An 18,616-nucleotide genomic window follows, 5' to 3' on the forward strand; every position below is an offset into this window, starting at 1 on the left:
ATATCTATTCTATTTATTTTATTTTGTTAGTACGTTTGGTTTCGTCTCCCCCTTTTAGACTGTGAGCCCACTGTTGGGTAGGGACCGTCTCTATATGTTGCCAATTTGTACTTCCCAAGCGCTTAGTACAGTGCTCTGCACACAGTAAGCGCTCAATAAATACGATTGATGATGATGATGATGATTTATTTTACTTGTACATATCTATTCTATTTATTTTATTTTGTTAGTATGTTTGGTTTCGTCTCCCCCTTTTAGGCTGCGAGCCCACTGTTGGGTAGGGACTGTCTCTATATGTTGCCAATTTGTACTTCCCAAGCGCTTAGTCCAGTGCTCTGCACACAGTAAGCGCTCAATAAATACGATTGATGATGATGATCCCACTGCCGTGCCCCCCGTTCTGTCCCAGCCCCTTATTGCCCCAGCTTTGCCAGACATTTCAGCAACTTCACCGCCCGCCCAAGGCTGGCTCAATCAGAGGCGCCCACGGGCAATGTTGGTCAGTTTGTCGGAAGTTAAGATGCCCCAGAGCCCCCCTACCCACCCCCACCCTTATTGTATATAAGGGTGGGCCTGGGACGGACCGGTCAGCCGCACTCAGGACTGGGGCAGACGGAAAGATGAGGATGACCACTGGCGTCTGGAGAGTCCTGCTGTTGGTCAGCGTGGCCGCGGCCCTCACCCCGGCGCGGGGCCTGAGCCACCGAGAGGCCGTAAACCTCGCCCTCGACGCCTACAACAGAGGCCCGGACGTCACCCGCGCCTTCCGTGTGTTCGGCTCCGTCCCTCGGCCCAGGGCGGTGAGTATTGGGGCCCATCCCGCCGTGCGGGAGGCCTCTGGTCGAGGACCGAGCCCACTGTTGGGTAGGGACTGTCTCTATATGTTGCCGATTTGTACTTCCCAAGCACTTAGTACGGTGCTCTGCACATAGTAAGCGCTCAATAAATACGATTGATGATGACCGACTCGGTCCTGGGGCCACCGGCGGCCTTTCCTGTGGGACGGGGAGGTCCAGAGGGGGCCGGAGGGAGAGGATTGGGGGTCACTGTCTCGCACCCCGTCTGTCCTCCAGGATCCATCTCCCACCACTATCCCTCTGAACTTCACCGTGAAGGAGACGGTTTGCTTCAAGAGGGAGGGACTCAATCCGGACAAGTGTGCCTTCAAAGACCATGGGGTGAGAGGGGAAACTGAGGGAAAAGGGTGGGCAAGGGGTGGAGGATCTCCCCCCTCAATCAGGACCACACAAGCCGGATGGGCTCCTCCTGCTTCGGCTTCCAAGCCTTCCTGAAGGCCCATCTCCTCCAGGAGGCCTTCCCACACTAAGCCCCCACTTTTCCTCATCTCCCACTCCCTTCCGCGTCGCCTTGACTTATTCCCTTTGCTCTGACCCCCCTCCCTGCCCCACAGCCCTTATGTGTCTGTCAATTTTATTTATATTGTTGCCTACTGTTTCCTTGGACTTCCCAAGCGCTTAGTCCAGTGCTCTGCACACAGTAAGCGCTCAATAAATACGATTGATTGATTGATTGATTGATCCCCTCACCCCACCTCCCCTCAGCTGGTGAGGGACTGTACCGGCTCCGTCTCCACGGCCCAGGAGCCCCCGGCCGTCACCATCTCCTGCGAGGGGGTGAGTGTCCCCCAAACCTGTTCGGGAACGGGCAGGGCCGGGGGGAAGACACGACCCAGGCGGGACGTGGGCCGGGATGAGGGCACGGGCCGGGATTGGGGGCTGGATCCCACCCCCTGGGAATCCAGGCTGGGGCAGCCACCCCGGAGCCGAGGAGATGCTCAGTTTTCACTGTTATTTCTTTTTTTCCCTCCAGCCCATCCGCACCAAGAGATTCCTGTTTTCAATTATTAGGGCCGGTATTAAATTAGGGCGCTCTATTGTGCACTTGATCAAGAGAAATAGGCGTCAGGAGCATTAGCACTGGAAGAAAAGGAGGATAGGCTGGTCCCCCCAATCCAGAGCCCCGGACCGCCAACCTCCCCCAACCTCTCCGCGGGTGACGAGAAGATCGCCAGGCCCAACAGAGCAAGGCCGCTACGTGTCAGTGCTTCACTTTCCTTTTTTCCCCTTGCTTCTCTGCGTAATAAACGTCCTCCACAAAGGCTGCTCCTTGTGTCTATCGTCACAGCGTGCTCCTCCAAGCGCTCAGCACAGTGCTTTGCGCACAGCAGATGCTCAATAAATACGGTTGAATGAACGAATGTCTCCCAGTCTATCTCCAATTTAGGCGCTGTCGCCGGCTCCTTCACTGTACCTCGTTCTCACCGTCGACCCCCGGCCCACGTCCTCCCCCTTGCCCGGAATGCCCTCCCTCTGCACATTCATTCGATCAATCGTATTTATTGAGCGCTTACTGTGTGCAGAGCTCTGTACTAAGTGCCCATCCGCCAAGCTAGCTCTCTTCCTCCCTTCGAAGCCCTACTGAGAGCTCACCTCCTCCAGGAGGCCTTCCCACCTCTCCATCCCACTCATCTTACCTCCTTCCCTTCCCCACTGCACCTGTATATATGCATATATGTTTGTACATATTTATTTATTTTACTTGTACATATCTATTCTATTTATTTTATTTTGTTAGTATGTTTGGCTTTGTTCTCTGTCTCCCCCTTTTAGGCTGTGAGCCCGCTGTTGGGTAGCGACTGTCTCTAGATGTTGCCAACTTGTACTTCCCAAGCGCTTAGTACAGTGCTCTGCACACAGTAAGCGCTCAATAAATACGATTGATGATGATGATTCAATCAATAGTATTTATTGAGCACTTACTGTGTGCAGAGCACTGTACTAAGCGCCCATCCGCCAAGCTAGCTCTCTTCCTCCCTTCAAAGCCCTACTGAGAGCTCACCTCCTCCAGGAGGCCTTCCCACCTGTCCATCCCCCCCATCTTACCTCCTTCCCTTCCCCACTGCACCTGTATATATGCATATATGTTTGTACATATTTATTACACTATTTATTTATTTATTTTACTTGTACATATCTATTCTATTTATTTTATTTTGTTAGTATGTTTGGCTTTGTTCTCTGTCTCCCCCTTTTAGGCTGTGAGCCCGCTGTTGGGTAGCGACTGTCTCTAGATGTTGCCAACTTGTACTTCCCAAGCGCTTAGTACAGTGCTCTGCACACAGTAAGCGCTCAATAAATACGATTGATGATGATGATTCAATCAATAGTATTTATTGAGCACTTACTGTGTGCAGAGCACTGTACTAAGCGCCCATCCGCCAAGCTAGCTCTCTTCCTCCCTTCAAAGCCCTACTGAGAGCTCACCTCCTCCAGGAGGCCTTCCCACCTGTCCATCCCCCCCCATCTTACCTCCTTCCCTTCCCCACTGCACCTGTATATATGCATATATGTTTGTACATATTTATTACACTATTTATTTATTTATTTTACTTGTACATATCTATTCTATTTATTTTATTTTGTTAGTATGTTTGGCTTTGTTCTCTGTCTCCCCCTTTTAGGCTGTGAGCCCGCTGTTGGGTAGCGACTGTCTCTAGATGTTGCCAACTTGTACTTCCCAAGCGCTTAGTACAGTGCTCTGCACACAGTAAGCGCTCAATAAATACGATTGATGATGATGATTCAATCAATAGTATTTATTGAGCACTTACTGTGTGCAGAGCACTGTACTAAGCGCCCATCTGCCAAGCTAGCTCTCTTCCTCCCTTCGAAGCCCTACTGAGAGCTCACCTCCTCCAGGAGGCCTTCCCACCTCTCCATCCCCCCCATCTTACCTCCTTCCCTTCCCCACTGCACCTGTATATATGCATATGTTTGTACATATTTATTACACTATTTATTTATTTATTTTACTTGTACATATCTATTCTATTTATTTTATTTTGTTAGTATGTTTGGCTTTGTTCTCTGTCTCCCCCTTTTAGGCTGTGAGCCCACTGTTGGGTAGGGACTGTCTCTATATGTTGCCGACTTGTACTTCCCAAGCGCTTAGTACAGTGCTCTGCACACAGTAAGCGCTCAATAAATACGATTGATTGATTCTCTGGGCCTCAGTTACCTCATCTGGAAAATGGGGATTCAGACTGTGAGCCCCACGTGGGACAATCTGATCATCTTGTAATCTCTCCAGCGCTTAGAACAGTGCTTTGCACATAGTAAGTGCTTAATAAATGCCATTATTGTTCTGGGTTCTAATCCCGGCTCCGTCATTTGTCAGCTGTGTGGCTTTGGGTAAGACATTTAATTTCTCTTTTCTCTGTGCCTCAGTTCCTTCATCTGTAAAGTGGGGATTCAGACTGTGAGCCCCACATGGGACAATCTGATCCCACGTGGGACAAAGAACAGTGCTTTGCACATAGTAAGCCCTTAATAAATGCCATTATTATTATTATTATTATGGGTTCTAATCCAGGCTCCACCACTTGTCAGCTGTGTGGCTTTGGGTAAATCATTTAATTCCTCTTTTCTCTGTGCCTCAGTTCCTTCATCTGTAAAATGGGGATTCAGACTGTGAGCCCCACGTGGGACAATCTGATCATCTTGTAATCTCTCCAGCGCTTAGAACAGTGCTTGGCACATAGTAAGCGCTTAATAAATGCCATTATTATTATTATTATGGGTTCTAATCCCGGCTCTGCCACTTGTCAACTGTGTGGCTTTGGGTAAGTCATTTAATTTCTCTTTTCTCTGTGCCTCAGTTCCTTCACCTGTAAAATGGGGATTAAGACTATGAGCCCCACGTGGGACAATCTGATCATCTTGTAACCTCTCCAGTGCTTAGAACAGTGCTTGGCACATAGTAAGTGCTTAACAAATGCCATTATTATTATTATTATGAATTCTAATCCCGGCTCCACCACTAGTCAGCTGTGTGGCTTTGGGTAAGTCATTTAATTTCTCTTTTCTCTGTGCCTCAGTTCCTTCATCTGTAAAGTGGGGATTCAGACTGGGAGCCCCAAGTGGGACAATCTGATCACCTTGTAACATCTCCAGGGCTTAGAACAGTGCTTGGCACCTAGTAAGCGCTTAATAAATGCCATTATTATGTGGTCTGGAGGGAGTGGGTGGGAGTCAAAGCCATAAGCAGCCCCAACGTGGGGTCAGGGGGAGTGAGGACGGCGACAGTGAGATGTTGGGAGCGAAACGCCGGGGAAATGGAGAAAACCAGGGCGGAGGGGAAATAAAGGGTGCAGCCACAGCTGCCAGGGGGGACATGGATCTCGTCCACTTGAACCCATGACTGACTAGCAGCAAGCATCTCCTTCCTGAAGGGGAAGGACGAGGGCCTCCTGGAAAACCCTACAGACCCCAAGAATCCAGAGCCTCTCTGTGAGCCCACTGTTGGGTAGGGACTGTCTCTATATGTTGCCAACTTGTACTTCCCAAGCGCTTAGTACAGTGTTCTGCACACAGTAAGCGCTCAATAAATACGATTGATTGATTGATTGCTCCCCTTCCAACTGTCCACCAACCATCCAAGTGGTCCCATCCCAGGCACTTTGGCTGCTCCGTGGGATCCTGGGATGAGAGGGCGTGATGTCCCCAAAACCAACCGTCGTGCTGGCTGGAAAGGGGCCCCCCCTTGTCCATCCTCTCACTCAGGAGCCCCCATTCTGAGGCTTCCCCTCTGCCCCCACTCAAAGGAGGAAGGGGCCCCCGTGCGAATGCACACAGACAGAAGTTCTTCACGCTCGCCAGGATGACCGCAGGTCCATTTAGGGTGGGCCCACTAGCGGGTCCGGCCAAACCCTGGATGTGGGCGAGTTCAGAGCTCTGCCACAAAGTCCCGGGCCAATCCCCACGTCTTGGGTGCTTAGTACAGTGCTCTGGAGTATAAAGCCCAGGTGGGGGAACGAGGAAACCGTCCCAACCTGAGGACAGAGGCCTGAGCCAAGCTCAGGGGGCAGGGCTGGAGGGACCCCATATTGCCCCAGCTTGGCCAGTTGGGCAACATCACTGCCAGCCCAATGCTGGCTCAATCTGAGGTGCCCGCGGCCAGTGGGGTTTGTCGGAAGTAAAGATGCCCCAGAGGCCCCCGCCATGGGCACCGCTGTATATAAGGGAGGCTCCGGGAGGGATTGGGCAGCAGTATTTGGGGCTGGAGCAGAGAGAGCAGGATGATGGCTGGCGTCTGCAGAGTCCTGCTGCTGGTCAGCGTGGCTGTGGCCCTCACCCCAGCGCGGGGCCCGAGCCACAGAGAGGCCGTGAGCCTCGCCCTCGACACCTACAACAGAAGCTCGGACATCAACCGGGCCTTCCGGTCTTCGGCTCTGTCTCTTGGCACAGAGCAGTGAGTAACTGAGCCCTCTCCGTCCACTCCGGGGCCCATCTCGCCGTGCGGGAGGCCTCTGGTCAAGGACTGACTCAGTCCAGGGCCACCAACGGCCTTTCCTGTGGGATGGGGGGGAAGGTCCAAAGGGGACGTAGGGAGCAAGGTGGGGGTCACTGTCTTGCATCCACCCGCATCCCCCTGAACTTCACCGAGAAGACTGTATGCTTCATGAGGGAGAAACTCGATTTGGAGTAGCGCACCTTCGGAGACCATGGGGTGAGAGAGGGAACTGGGGGAAAAGGGTGGACGAGGGGTGGCCTTAACCAGTCTCAGGGGTGAGGGGCAGAGTAACTCCCCCTCGACCCTCTGAGCATCCGTTGTGGAGCCCAGGACCACAGGGGTGGCCACGATCTCCTGCCTTCTCGGGACTCAAGAGCTGTGATTCTCCTCTTCCCGCGGTCTCCCGCAGGGAAACAGGCAGGGCGCGGAAAGTAGGCCGGGGTGGGTGGAGGAAGAGGGAGTGGGGGGAATGGGAACTTGGTGGTTCCCGTCTACCTTGCTGAGAACTGGTCCCCGAAGGACCCCCCAGTCCAGGAGATGCATCACGGCCCAGTCCCTGGTTGTCCCTGATGGGATGGAGTTTCCGTGGCAACAGATCCGGGCGGAAGCAGGAGGGCCCGTCCGGCTGGGCCTCTCCGGGCTTGATCCATGCTTTGCACATAGTAAATGCTTAATAAATGCCATTATAATTATTATTATCCCCTCACCCCGCAGCTGGTGAGAGACTGTACCGGCTCCATCTCCACGGCCCAGGGGCCCCCACCCATCCCCATCTCCCATGAAGGGGTAAGTGTCCCTGCACCCGTTTGGAAACGGGCAGCGCCGGGCAGGGGAGGGCAAGACATGCCCCAGCCAGGGCATGGACGGGGCCCCCCTCCCGCAGAATCCAGAGCCCCCAAAGCCTAGAAGACCCTCAATTTTCTCTGCTATTTTTTCCCCCAGCCCATCCGCACCAAGAGATTACTATTTTCAATTATTAAAGCCGCTTTTACAATAGGAAAAATCATTGCTCCCACTGGGAAAGTGATGGAGGATGAGAGAAAGCGGAATAAACAGAAGAGAAAGAGGGGTAAGGGCCAGGGGCCGCGAGAGCGGCAGACACCCCTGTACCCCTGACCGCCAACCTACCCCCCGGGTGACGAGAAGATCACCAGGCCCAGTAGAGCAAGTCCGCCACATATCAACACTTTGCTTCGCTTTGCTTTTTCCCACTGCTTCGCTGGCCAATAAACGTCTTTCCACACAGGCCGCTCGCTGCGGGCAGGGATCAGGTCTGTTTATCGTTACACTGTGCTCTCCCTACGGCTTAGTACAGCGCTTCACACCCAGTAAGCGCTCCATAAATCAATCAGTCGTATTTATTGAGCGCTTGCTATGTGCAGAGCACTGTACTAAGCACTCGGGAAGTACAAATTGGCAACATCTAGAGACAGTCCCTACCCAACAGTGGGCTCACAGTCTAAAAGGGGGAGACAGAGAACAAAAGCAAACATAGTAACAAAATAAAATAAATAGGATAGATATGTACAAGTAAAATAAATAGAGTAATAAATATGTACAAATATATATACATATATTCAGGTGCTGTGGGGAAGGGAAGGAGGTAAGATGGGGGGATGGAGAGGGAGACGAGGGGGAGAGGAAGGCTGGCGCGGGTACAGTACAGTGACTTGCCCAGGCGGAGGATCCCTTGAAGCTGCCCGTGGTTTATTAGAGGTCTTCAGCGCCCCGAGTTGTTGCCAGAAAGGAAGATTTGAGGGCTCTGGGAGGGGCCAGACTCCCCCTCTTAGACTGTGAGCCCACTGTTGGGTAGGGACTGTCTCTAGATGTTACCAACTTGTACTTCCCAAGCGCTTAGTACAGTGCTCTGCACACAGTAAGCGCTCAATAAATACGATTGATGATGATAAATACGACGGAGTGAACCGACGCTTCTCGCTCACCTTCGCCCGCTCCCTCTGAATGAAGGGGGAGAGGATGTCACCCGAACGGCCCAAGTCGAGGAAAGCTCCCCTTTATTCCACAGGCCCAGGCTGGCTTCAGTGGCGACTCAAGAGCGTCCGTTCCGAGCCGGGGCCCCGGCCCGAGGAGGGTGGGGGCTTCAGGTGGGTCCCCTCCTCGGCCGCGGCCCTTCCTCGCCGGCCCTACGCAAACCCATCTTTTTCCACCTTCAGCTGGCGAGGGGTCACGTCCAAATCCACGATCTTTTTTAACGCCCTGCGTCCCCCTCTGGATTTTAAGGTCCTCGAGGGCAGGGAACGGAACTACCGACCGCTGTCGTCTCCCACCCGCTCAGTACTGCGCTCTGCGCCCAGTAAGGGCTCGATAGATACCAGTGATTGACTGGAGGGAGGGAGGGGTGAACCCCGTAGGGTCCTGTGGGTCTCACTCCCTCACTTCGGGCTACGTAGAAAAAATTCAAAATACATATATACATTTGGGTCCCCCTTCTCGCCCCCGTCCCACACACCCCATAGGTTCCGCCCGGACACGCGTGAGGGGAAACCGGTCTTGTGCTTCCAGAGGGGTCCTCGGGCGGGATGGTGAGGAAGGGCAGGTCGATCCCCGGTTCCCTCCCGGGACGGGACAACGCCGGGAGCTCGGGTGGGCGCCCACGGGGCCGGTTAGTCCGAATCGCTTTCCTCCTGTTTGGCGGAGCCCACGGCGGACGCCAGGTCTTCGTCTTGCCCCCTCAGTCGCTCCCCTGCAAGGACACAGAGAACGAGGGCAGACCAGGCCGCCGACAACGGCGCGACCCTGTTGAGGGCTTGGCACTGTATTCCGGGTTCCTCACCGGACCCCACCCCAAACCCATCCCTCTGGGGTTGCGATCCTGGGGAACGGCAGAGGGGGAACGGGATCCCGGCTCTGCTTGAGCCTGAGATTCCCAGAGGCCCCCGGGGCTTCCAGGGGCGGCCGCACGGCTGAGGGCCGCACCTAATAATAATAATAATAATGATGGCATTTATTAAGCGCTTACTATGTGCAAAGCACTGTTCGCACCTCCCTGGGGCGAACAGTATACCTGTATATATGTATATATGGTTGTACATATTTATTACTCTATTTATTTATTTATTTATTTTACTTGTACATTTCTATCCTATTTATTTTATTTTGTTGGTATGTTTGGTTCTGTTCTCTGTCTCCCCCTTTTAGACTGTGAGCCCACTGGTGGGTAGGGACTGTCTCTATGTGTTGCCAATTTGTACTTCCCAAGCGCTTAGTCCAGTGCTCTGCACATAGTAAGCGCTCAATAAATACGATTGATTGATTGATTGATTGATTGGGGCAGGCCGGGCCATGGGGCCGGCCCGAGGGGAAGGGGCTGCAAATGATCGCGGGGATCCGGAAGGTCGGGGGGCCCTGCCAGGGTGAAGCCCCCAGAGACCCTGGGTTTGGCGCGCGGGCTCAGACGCACACGTGGCAATGACGGGGTGTGTGAGGGCACAGAGAGAAAGAGAGGGGAGGTTGAGGGGAAACTGGGCCTTGGGGACAAAAAGCCTCACTGGTGCCAAAACTCATTCATTCAATCGTATTTATTGAGCGCTTACTGTGTGCACAGCACTGTACTAAGCGCTTGGGAAGTACAAGTTGGCAACATCTAGAGCCGGTCCCTACCCAACAGCGGGCTCACAGTCTAGAAGGGGGAGACGGACAACAGAACAAAACATATTAACCAAATAAAATAAATAGAATAAATATGTACAAGTAAAATAGAGTAATAAATACGTACAACCATATATACATATATATATGTATATATATATGTATATATGGTTGTACGTATTTATTACTCTATTTATTTATTTATTTATTTTACTTGTACATATCTATCCTATTTATTTTATTTTGTTGGTATGTTTGGTTTTGTCTCTGTCTCCCCCTTTTAGACTGTGAGCCCACTGGTGGGTAGGGACTGTCTCTATGTGTTGCCAATTTGTACTTCCCAAGCGCTTAGTACAGTGCTCTGCACATAGTAAGCGCTCAATAAATACGATTGATGATGATGATGATATACATATATATATAGGTGCAGTGAGGAGGGGAAGGAGGTAAGGCAGGGGTGAGAGGGAGGAGGGGGAGAGGAAGGAGGGGGCTCTTTATTTAAAGCTATAGGCTGGAGGCTGACAATGCAATCAAGGAGAATGTAAAACTGGAATTTACATTACTCCAACAGACGATGCTTTTAGCCATGGCCGCTGCCGCTCAGAGACAGGAGCTGCCATTTCCTCGATTCATTCATTCAATCGTATTTATTGAGCGCTTCCTGTGTGCAGAGCACTGCCCTAAGCGCTTGGGAAGTCCAAGTTGGCAACATATAGAGACGGTCCCTACCCAACAGTGGGCTCACAGTCTAGATCCGCAGCAAGACGTCTACTCGGGGCCCCGAGAGCAAGGACCCCCGTCGCGTCTCCCGGGCCCCGTCTGCCTCAGGATCAGCCGGAAACCTCCTCATCCGGACCCCCCGATCCGGCTCCGAGGACCCCCAAGACCGGCTCGTGGTGCGGCCGACTTACGGATCAGCTCGGCTATGGCCCTCTGGGTCCTCTTCTCCAGCTTGTCCAGCTTCTTGGCCACGTCTCTTTTCAGGTCCCTGGAAGAGAGGGAGGGGGATCATCATCATCATCAATCGTATTTATTGAGCGCTTACTATGTTCAGAGCACTGTACTAAGCGCTTGGGAAGTACAAATTGGCAACATCTAGAGACAGTCCCTACCCAACAGTGGGCTCACAGTCTAAAAGGGGGAGACAGAGAACAAAACCAAACATACTAACAAAATAAAATAAATAGAATAGATATGTACAAATAAAATAAATAAATAAATAGAGTAATAAATCCGTACAAACATATATCCATCTATACAGGTGCTGTGGGGAAGGGAAGGAGGTAAGATGGGGGGGATGGAGAGGGGGACGAGAGGGAGAGGAAGGAAGGGGCTCAGTCTGGGAAGGCCTCCTGGAGGAGGATGAGGAAAGGAAGGAGGATGAGAGGGAGGGAGGAGGATGAGTACTTCCCAAGCACTTAGTACAGTGCTCTGCACACAGTAAGCACTCAACAAATAAGATTGATTGATTGAGGATAATAATAATAATAATAATAATAATGATGGCATCTGTTAAGCTCTTACTATGTGCAAATCACTGTCCTAAGCGCTGAGGAGGTTACAAGGTGATCAGGTTGTCCCACGGGGCGGCTCACAGTCTTAATCCTCACTTTCCAGATGAGGTCACTGAGGCCCAGAGAATAATAACAATGGCATTTATTAAGCACTTACTATGTGCAAAGCACTGTTCTAAGTGCTGGGGTAGGTACAAGGTAATCAACTTGTCCCGCGTGGGGCTCACACACTTAATCCCCATTTTCCAGGTGAGGGAACTGAGGCCCAGAGAAGCGAAGTGACTCGCCCAAAGTCACACAGCTGACAAGCGGCGGAGCGGGGATTTGAACCCATGACCTCTGACTCCAGAGCCCGGGCTCTTTTCCACCGAGCCACGCTGCTTCTCTAGTGAAGTGACTCGCCCAGGGTCACCCGGCTGACAACTGGCGGAGCCGGGATTGGAGGAAGGAGGGAGAAGACTGCGAGCCCACTGTTGGGTAGGGACCGTCTCTATATGTTGCCAACTCGTACTTCCCAAGCGCTCAGTACAGTGCTCGGCACACAGTAAGCGCTCAATAAATACGATCGATTGATTGATTGATGGAGAAGGGCAACAACCGCAGCCTTCCTCACGTGCTTCCTGGTGAAACCCCCCAGGGAGGCCCCGGGGCGGGCCCCGAGGCTGGGTTTGGGATCGAGGCAGGGGTCTAGGGAAGGACGTGGGTTGGCACGAGGATTCACAAGCGTCTGAGGTTTCGACCATCTCCTCCCTGGAACTAGGCCCGGCCCGGGGGGTGCTCAGACTGCTATCTACCGCGGAGGAAAAATGAGGTCAGAGAGAAAGCAGAGCGGGACCAACGGAAAGCCGGCAGCGGGCCGAAATGAAAGACAACACTTTCCTCCTCCTCCTCCTCCTCGGTTTTCCGTATCCCTTTCGGCAGCGCCCCTTCCCGGGGCCGGCGTCCGCTGGGGAGACGGGGCGGAAATCTCCGCAGTATAAACGGGGAAAGGACGGGGGGGTGGCACCTACCAGTCCGGCTTTCGGGGGGCGAGGTTGGCGAGATCCTAGAGAGGAGGGTGGAAAGTCGTGAGGTCACCGGGGACGGGAGGCCCGAGACGCCGTCGCGGGGAGCGGCCGGGCCTGGACGTGCGATGCCCCCCGTCCCCGGCCGTCCAAGAGGCCACCCGCCCCCGGGACCGTCTCCGTACGTTGCCGACTTGTACTTCCCAAGCGCTTAGTCCAGTGCTCTGCACACAGTAAGCGCTCAATAAATACAACCGAATGAATGAATGACCCTCGCCCCGGTCGGAGGAAGGGGGCACCTACCACTTCGTCGATGATCGGCTCGGGCTTGGCGGCTTCCAGCTGGTCTTTCACTTTCTCCTCCACTAGAAAGGGCAGGAAGAGACCCCTTTGAGACCGCGAGCCCACTGTTGGGTAGGGACTGTCTCTATCGGTTGCCAACTTGGGCTTCCCAAGCGCTTAGTACAGTGCTCTGCACACAGTAAGGGCTCAATAGATACGATTGATTGATTGAAAAGGCCCCGGGGGAGTGAGCGGGAAGAAGGGAAAAGGCAGGGGCGGAGGGGATAAGGGAGCCAGGGTGGTCCCGGGCGCCGGAGGATGCCCCCAGATTGGCACGGAAGGGGTCACCCCTGCCACGAATGGGTGCCCACGGGGCAGGGGGTCGGCGGCTGGGTGCCAAGGAGCGGCCTGGAGGAAGGTCTGACGAAGGCCGATGCCCTGGTCGGATCGTGCCGCGGGCTGCCCGGCATTCGTCGCCTTGGGATGCCAACGGTGGGACCGCCTTGGCGAACTCACGCCCCGCGCCTCAGTTTCCCCGCCTATCGGCACTGCTGATGGTGATGATGGTATTTGGAGCCCCTCTACCGGCTCCAGGAGCCCCAGCTTTCCTCCCTCCCGGGGGGATTGCTCAGAGGGGCAGAGCCGCCCAGGATTCCGGGAAGCCGAGGCTCAGTTGGCCCAGCATTTCCAGCCTCAGTTTGACCTCCTCCGCGGCTCTCCCGCTCCGCCCCAGGGTCCTGCTTGCCCTCCTCGTGCCCGACCGCAGGGGATGGTGGTCTCCGGAGCCCCGGCTCGGGGACTTGTGTGGAGGCGGGGGGTTCGTGGAGCGGGTCTCCGGTTTCCCCGCCAATAAATCCACCGGTGGCTTTCCCCGGAGCGAGCAGGCCGGAGGAGAGGGCAGCGGTTCACCCCCTCACCCTTGCCTGGCCGGGCTCCAGCTCAGAATCCTCGGCCTGTGGCCCCTGGCCTAATAATAATAATAATAATAATAATAATAATAATAATAATAATGATCATTATTGTTGTTGTTGTTGTTGTTATTATTATTATTATTATTATGGCATTTGTTAAGCGCTAACTATGCGGAAAGCACCGTTCTAAGCGCTGGGGAGGATACAAGGTGATCAGGTTGTCCCTCGTGGGGCTCACAGTCTTCACCCCCATTTTACAGATGAGGTCACTGAGGCGCAGAGGAGTTAACAGACCGTCCCTTCCGGCAGGATTTATCGGGAAGCAAGGATACGTTGGGAAGCAAAGGAGCAAAGGAAGCAGGGCTCTTTCAGCGCCATGGGAAAGGGGACCCCATTTCCATCTCTGGGGACGCTTCTTCCCAAATAATGATAATAATAGTGGCAACGGTGCTCTGCAAACAGTAAGTGCTCAATAAATACGATTGAATGAATTGGGAAGCAGTGTGGCTCAGTGGGAAGAGCCCGGGCTTTGGAGTCAGAGGTCATGGGTTCAAATGCCGGCTCCGCCAATTGTCAGCTGGGTGACTTTGGGCAAGTCACTTCACTTCTCTGGGCCTCAGTTCCCTCATCTGCCAAATGGGGATGAAGACTGTGAGCCCCCCGTGGGACAACCTGATCAGCTTGTAACCTCCCCAGCGCTTAGGACAGTGCTTGGCACATAGTAAGCGCTTTATAAATGCCATCATCATCATCATCATTTGATAAGCGCCAGGCACTGTACTTAGCACTGCGGTGGTTACAAGATAATCAGGTCGGACACAGCCCCTGTCCCTCGTGGGGCTCACAGTCTTCACCCCCATTTTCCAGAGGAGGGAACTGAGGCCCAGAGCAGCCAAGTGACTTGTCCAAGATCCCACAGCGGACAAGTGATGACGATGATGGTATTTGTTAAGCGCTTACTATGTGCAAAACACTGTTCTAAGTGCAGGGGAGGTTACGAGGTGATCAGGTTGTCCCACGGGGGGCTGACAGTCTTAATACCCATTTTGCAGATGAGGCCCAGAGAAGTAAAGTGACTTGCCCAAAGTCACACAGCTGACAGTTGGCGGGGGACCGTCTCTATATGCTGCCAACTTGTCCTTCCCAAGCACTTAGTCCAGTGCTCTGCACACAGTAAGCGCTCAATAATACGATTAAATGAATGAATGAATGAGGCAGGACTAGAACCCAGGTCCTTCTGACTCCCAGGGCCGTGCCGGTTCCGAATTCGGGGTGAGGGCTGGCACAGAGAGGCCTGAGGGAGCCCCCCCTTCCCCAAACCCTACCTGAGGCCGGCCTGGCCTGGGGCACCTTCCTCTTCCTCAGTTCCTCATCTTGGGGGACGTAATTCCGCAGCTTGAGTTCCCTACAGGAGCCAGGGATGGACGGAGAGGGATCGGGGGGCAGGGGTGGGGAAGATGGGGAGACAGGGAGGGAGGAAGGAAGGAGGAAGATCAAACAGTCGTTCATTCCCGCGGAGGAAATCCCCGAGCCGGAAGCAACAGGACCTCAAATGGATTTGTGGGATTCCGAAATTCAAAGCTCTGGGTTTGGAATTCTGCTGCTTTCCCTCCCGCAATTCTCCCCGCTGGACTGTGAGCTTCTTCATAGTAATAATAATAATAATAATAATAGTAATAATAGTAATAATAGTGATATTAGTTAAGTGCTCACTATGGGCCCGGCACCATAATCATCATCATAATAATCAATCAATCAATCGTATTGAGCTCTTACTGTGTGCAGAGCACTGTACTAAGCGCTTGGGAAGTACAAGTTGGCAACATATAGAGACAGTCCCTACCCAACAGTGGGCTCACAGTCTAAAATATATATATATATATATATATATGTATATATATATATATATATTTATACATCCATAATAATAATGATGACATCGTGTAATCATCATCATAATAATGATGATGGCATCTATTAAGCGCTTACTCTGTGCCAAGCACTGTTCTAAGCGCAGGGGAGGTTACAAGGTGATCAGGTTGTCCCCCGTGGGGCTCACAGGCTTCATCCCCATTTTCCAGATGAGGGAATTGAGGCCCAGAGAAGTGAAGTGACTTGTTCAAAGTCACACAGCTGACAGTTGGCGGGGCCAGGATTTGAACCCACGACCTCTGACTCTAAAGCCCGGGCTCTTTCCACTGAGCCACGCTGCTTCTCTCCATTAGGCCAGGCTGTTTCTCCTTGAGGACGGGAGACTGTACCCGGTGAGTCTCCCAAGCGCCCAGTACAGTGCTCTGCACATAGTAAGCACTCATTAAGAGAAACAACGACATAATAATAATAATAATAATAATAATAATAATGGTATTTGTTAAATGCTTACTAACGCTTTCTAGACTGTGAGCCCCCCGTTGGGTAGGGACCGTCTCTATATGTTGCCAACTTGGACTTCCCAAGCGCTTAGTACAGTGCTCTGCACACAGTAAGCGCTCAATAAATACGATTGATGATGATGTTGCCAACTTGTACTTCCCAAGCGCTTAGTACAGTGCTCTGCACAGAGTAAGCGCTCAATAAATACGATTGAATGAATGAATGAAAAAGTGCCAAGCACTGTTCTAAGCGCTGGGGTAGATACAAAGTCATGAGGTTGTCCCACGTGGGGCTCACAGTCTTCATCCCCATTTTACAGATGAGGGAACTGAGGCCCAGAGAAAAAAAAAGTGATGGCATTTGTTAAGCACTTACTATGTGCAAAGCACTGTTCTAAGCACTGGGGGGGATACAAAGTGATCAGGTTGTCCCACGTGGGGCTCACAGTCCTCATCCCCATTTTACAGACTAGGGAACTGAGGCCCAGAGAAAAAAAAATGATGGCATTTGTTAAGCACTTACTATGTGCAAAGCACTGTTCTAAGCGCTGGGGGGGATACAAGGTGATCAGGTTGTCCCGCGTGGGGCTCACAGTCCTCATCCCCATTTTACAGACTAGGGAACTGAGGCCCAGAGAAAAAAAAATGATGGCATTTGTTAAGCACTTACTATGTGCAAAGCACTGTTCTAAGCGCTGGGGGGGATACAAGGTGATCAGGTTGTCCCACGTGGGGCTCACAGTCCTCATCCCCATTTTACAGACGAGGGAACTGAGGCTCCGAGAAGTGAAGTGACTTGCCCAAAGTCACCCAGCCGACACGTGGCGGAGCCGGGATTTGAACCCACGTCCTCTGACCACCAAGCCCGGGCTCTTTCCACTGAGCCACGCTGCTTCTCATGATATAATGGATAGAGCCCAGGCCTGGGAGTTGGAAGGTCCTGGGTTCTAATCCCGGCTCCAGCTCTTGTCTGCTGCGTGACCTTGGGCGCGTCACTTCCCTTCCTAGTGCCTCGGTTTCCTCATCTGTAAAATGGGGATGGAGACTGTGAGCCCCCCGTGGGACAGGGACTGTGTCCACCCCGATTTGCTCGCGTCCACCCCGGCGCTTAGTACAGCGCCTGGCACCCAGTAGGCGCTTAAACAATAGCACGGTCGTCGTCAGCAGCAGCAGAATCCGGTTCTTACCGGTGCCTCTCGGGTTCGCCTTCCTCTTCTTTCCGGTGTTGGCCCTTGGCTTCGCTCTCTTCCTTGGCCTACGGAAGGAAAACGCTCATCATCCGCTGGGAAGCCGCCGGCTGAGCCGGACTCCCGTCACCGGGAATTCCTTCTCGGCGGGGAAGCCAGTCGGTCAATCGTACTTACTGAGCGCTTACTGTGAGCAAGGGGAGTCCAGCACAACAATAAACAGACACATTCCCTGCCCACAGCGAGCTTCCGAACCCACTCTCTCTCTCCCCTCCGGACGGTCGGCTCGCTGTGGGCAGCTTGTTGGACTGCCCTCTCCCAAGCGCTTAGTACAGTGGCAGAGCCGGGGTTTGAACGCGCGCCAGTCGGGAAGTCTCCCGCGTCGCCATTCTGCGACGGCGGGAATCAATCGATCGTATTTATTGAGCGCCTACTGTGTGCAGAGCACTGTACTGAGCGCTTGGGAAGTCCAAGTTGGCGACATATAGAGACGGTCCCTACCCAACAGCGGGCTCACGGTCTAGAAGGGGGAGACAGAGAACAAAACCAAATATATTAACAAAAGGACGGGCCGAGCCCTCAACCTCGGCGTTTCGCAGTGGGATCTCCCTTTTATCAGCGCTTAGTACGGTGCCCGGCACGTAGTATGCGTTCATTCATTCAATCGTATTTATTGAGCGCTTACTGTGTGCAGAGCACTGGACTGAGCGCTTGGGAAGTACAAGTCGGCGACATATACACAAGTAAAATAAAGAGTAATAAATCTGTGCGATCTCCCATACACAGATAGATTCATTCATTCATTCAATGGTATTTATTGAGCGCTTACTGTGTGCAGAGCACTGTACTAAACGCTTGGGAAGTACAAGTCGGCGACATATAGAGGCGGTCCCTACCCAACAACGGGCTCACAGTCTAGAAGGGGGAGATGGGCAACAAAACCAAACATGTGGACGGGTGTCAAGTTTTCAGAATAAATAGAATGAAAGCTAAATGCACAGCATTAACAAAATAAATAGAATAGTAAGTGTGTACAAGTAAAATAAAAAGTAATAAATCTGTGCAATCTCTCATACACAGATAGATTCATTCATTCATTCAATGGTATTTATTGAGCGCTTAGTGTGTGCAGAGCACTGTACTAAGCGCTTGGGAAGTCCAAGTCGGCAACATATAGAGGCGGTCCCTACCCAACAACGGGCTCACGGTCTAGAAGGGGGAGATGGGCAACAAAACAAAACATGTGGACGGGTGTCAAGTTGTCAGAATAAATAGAATGAAAGCTAAATGCACATATTATTTATTTATTTATTTATTTTACTTGTACATAGCTATTCTATTTATTTTATTTTGTTAGTATGTTTGGTTTTGTTCTCTGTCTCCCCTTTTTAGACTGTGAGCCCACTGTTGGGTAGGGGCTGTCTC

The 18,616-nt window shown here is 52.5% G+C and overlaps 2 protein-coding genes and 1 pseudogene across 3 annotated transcripts in view; 2 read left to right on the forward strand and 1 right to left on the reverse strand.

The window, feature by feature from the left end:
* The first annotated feature begins 626 nt into the window (after positions 1–626).
* Positions 627–1,935, forward strand: LOC119936063 (cathelicidin-2-like). The gene is made up of 4 exons (XM_038755447.1): positions 627–800; positions 1,074–1,178; positions 1,563–1,634; positions 1,831–1,935. The coding sequence occupies exons 1-4, from the start codon at positions 627–629 to the stop codon at positions 1,933–1,935; spliced, it is 456 nt and encodes a 151-aa protein (XP_038611375.1).
* Positions 1,936–6,097: 4,162 nt separating this feature from the next.
* Positions 6,098–8,630, forward strand: LOC119936064 (annotated as a pseudogene).
* CCDC12 (coiled-coil domain containing 12) overlaps positions 8,311–18,616 on the reverse strand; it is a 31,269-nt gene continuing 20,963 nt past the window's right edge. Inside the window, exons 2-7 of one of the 2 annotated variants that reach the window (XM_038755846.1) lie at positions 17,192–17,259; positions 14,958–15,037; positions 12,743–12,804; positions 12,446–12,480; positions 10,833–10,909; positions 8,721–9,016 (exon numbers count right to left, since the gene is read on the reverse strand). In XM_038755846.1, coding sequence (XP_038611774.1) covers positions 8,937–9,016; positions 10,833–10,909; positions 12,446–12,480; positions 12,743–12,804; positions 14,958–15,037; positions 17,192–17,259 — 402 coding nt within the window. In that variant the 3' untranslated portion in view covers positions 8,721–8,936. Of the gene's footprint in view, positions 9,017–10,832; positions 10,910–12,445; positions 12,481–12,742; positions 12,805–14,957; positions 15,038–17,191; positions 17,260–18,616 lie in introns of both variants that reach the window. The other variant, XM_038755845.1, reaches the window with a different exon arrangement.

The sequence above is a fragment of the Tachyglossus aculeatus genome, chromosome 13 (genome assembly GCF_015852505.1).
Source record: "Tachyglossus aculeatus isolate mTacAcu1 chromosome 13, mTacAcu1.pri, whole genome shotgun sequence".
Lineage (NCBI taxonomy): Eukaryota > Metazoa > Chordata > Mammalia > Monotremata > Tachyglossidae > Tachyglossus > Tachyglossus aculeatus.

Coding starts and splice junctions, on each gene's coding strand:
- LOC119936063 (XM_038755447.1), top strand. CDS start 627: ATGACCACTGGCGTCTGGAGAGTCCTGCTGTTGGTCAGCGTGGCCGCG. Junction 1,179..1,562: donor GTGCCTTCAAAGACCATGGG/GTGAGAGGGGAA, acceptor ACCTCCCCTCAG/CTGGTGAGGGACTGTACCGG. Junction 1,635..1,830: donor TCACCATCTCCTGCGAGGGG/GTGAGTGTCCCC, acceptor TTTTCCCTCCAG/CCCATCCGCACCAAGAGATT.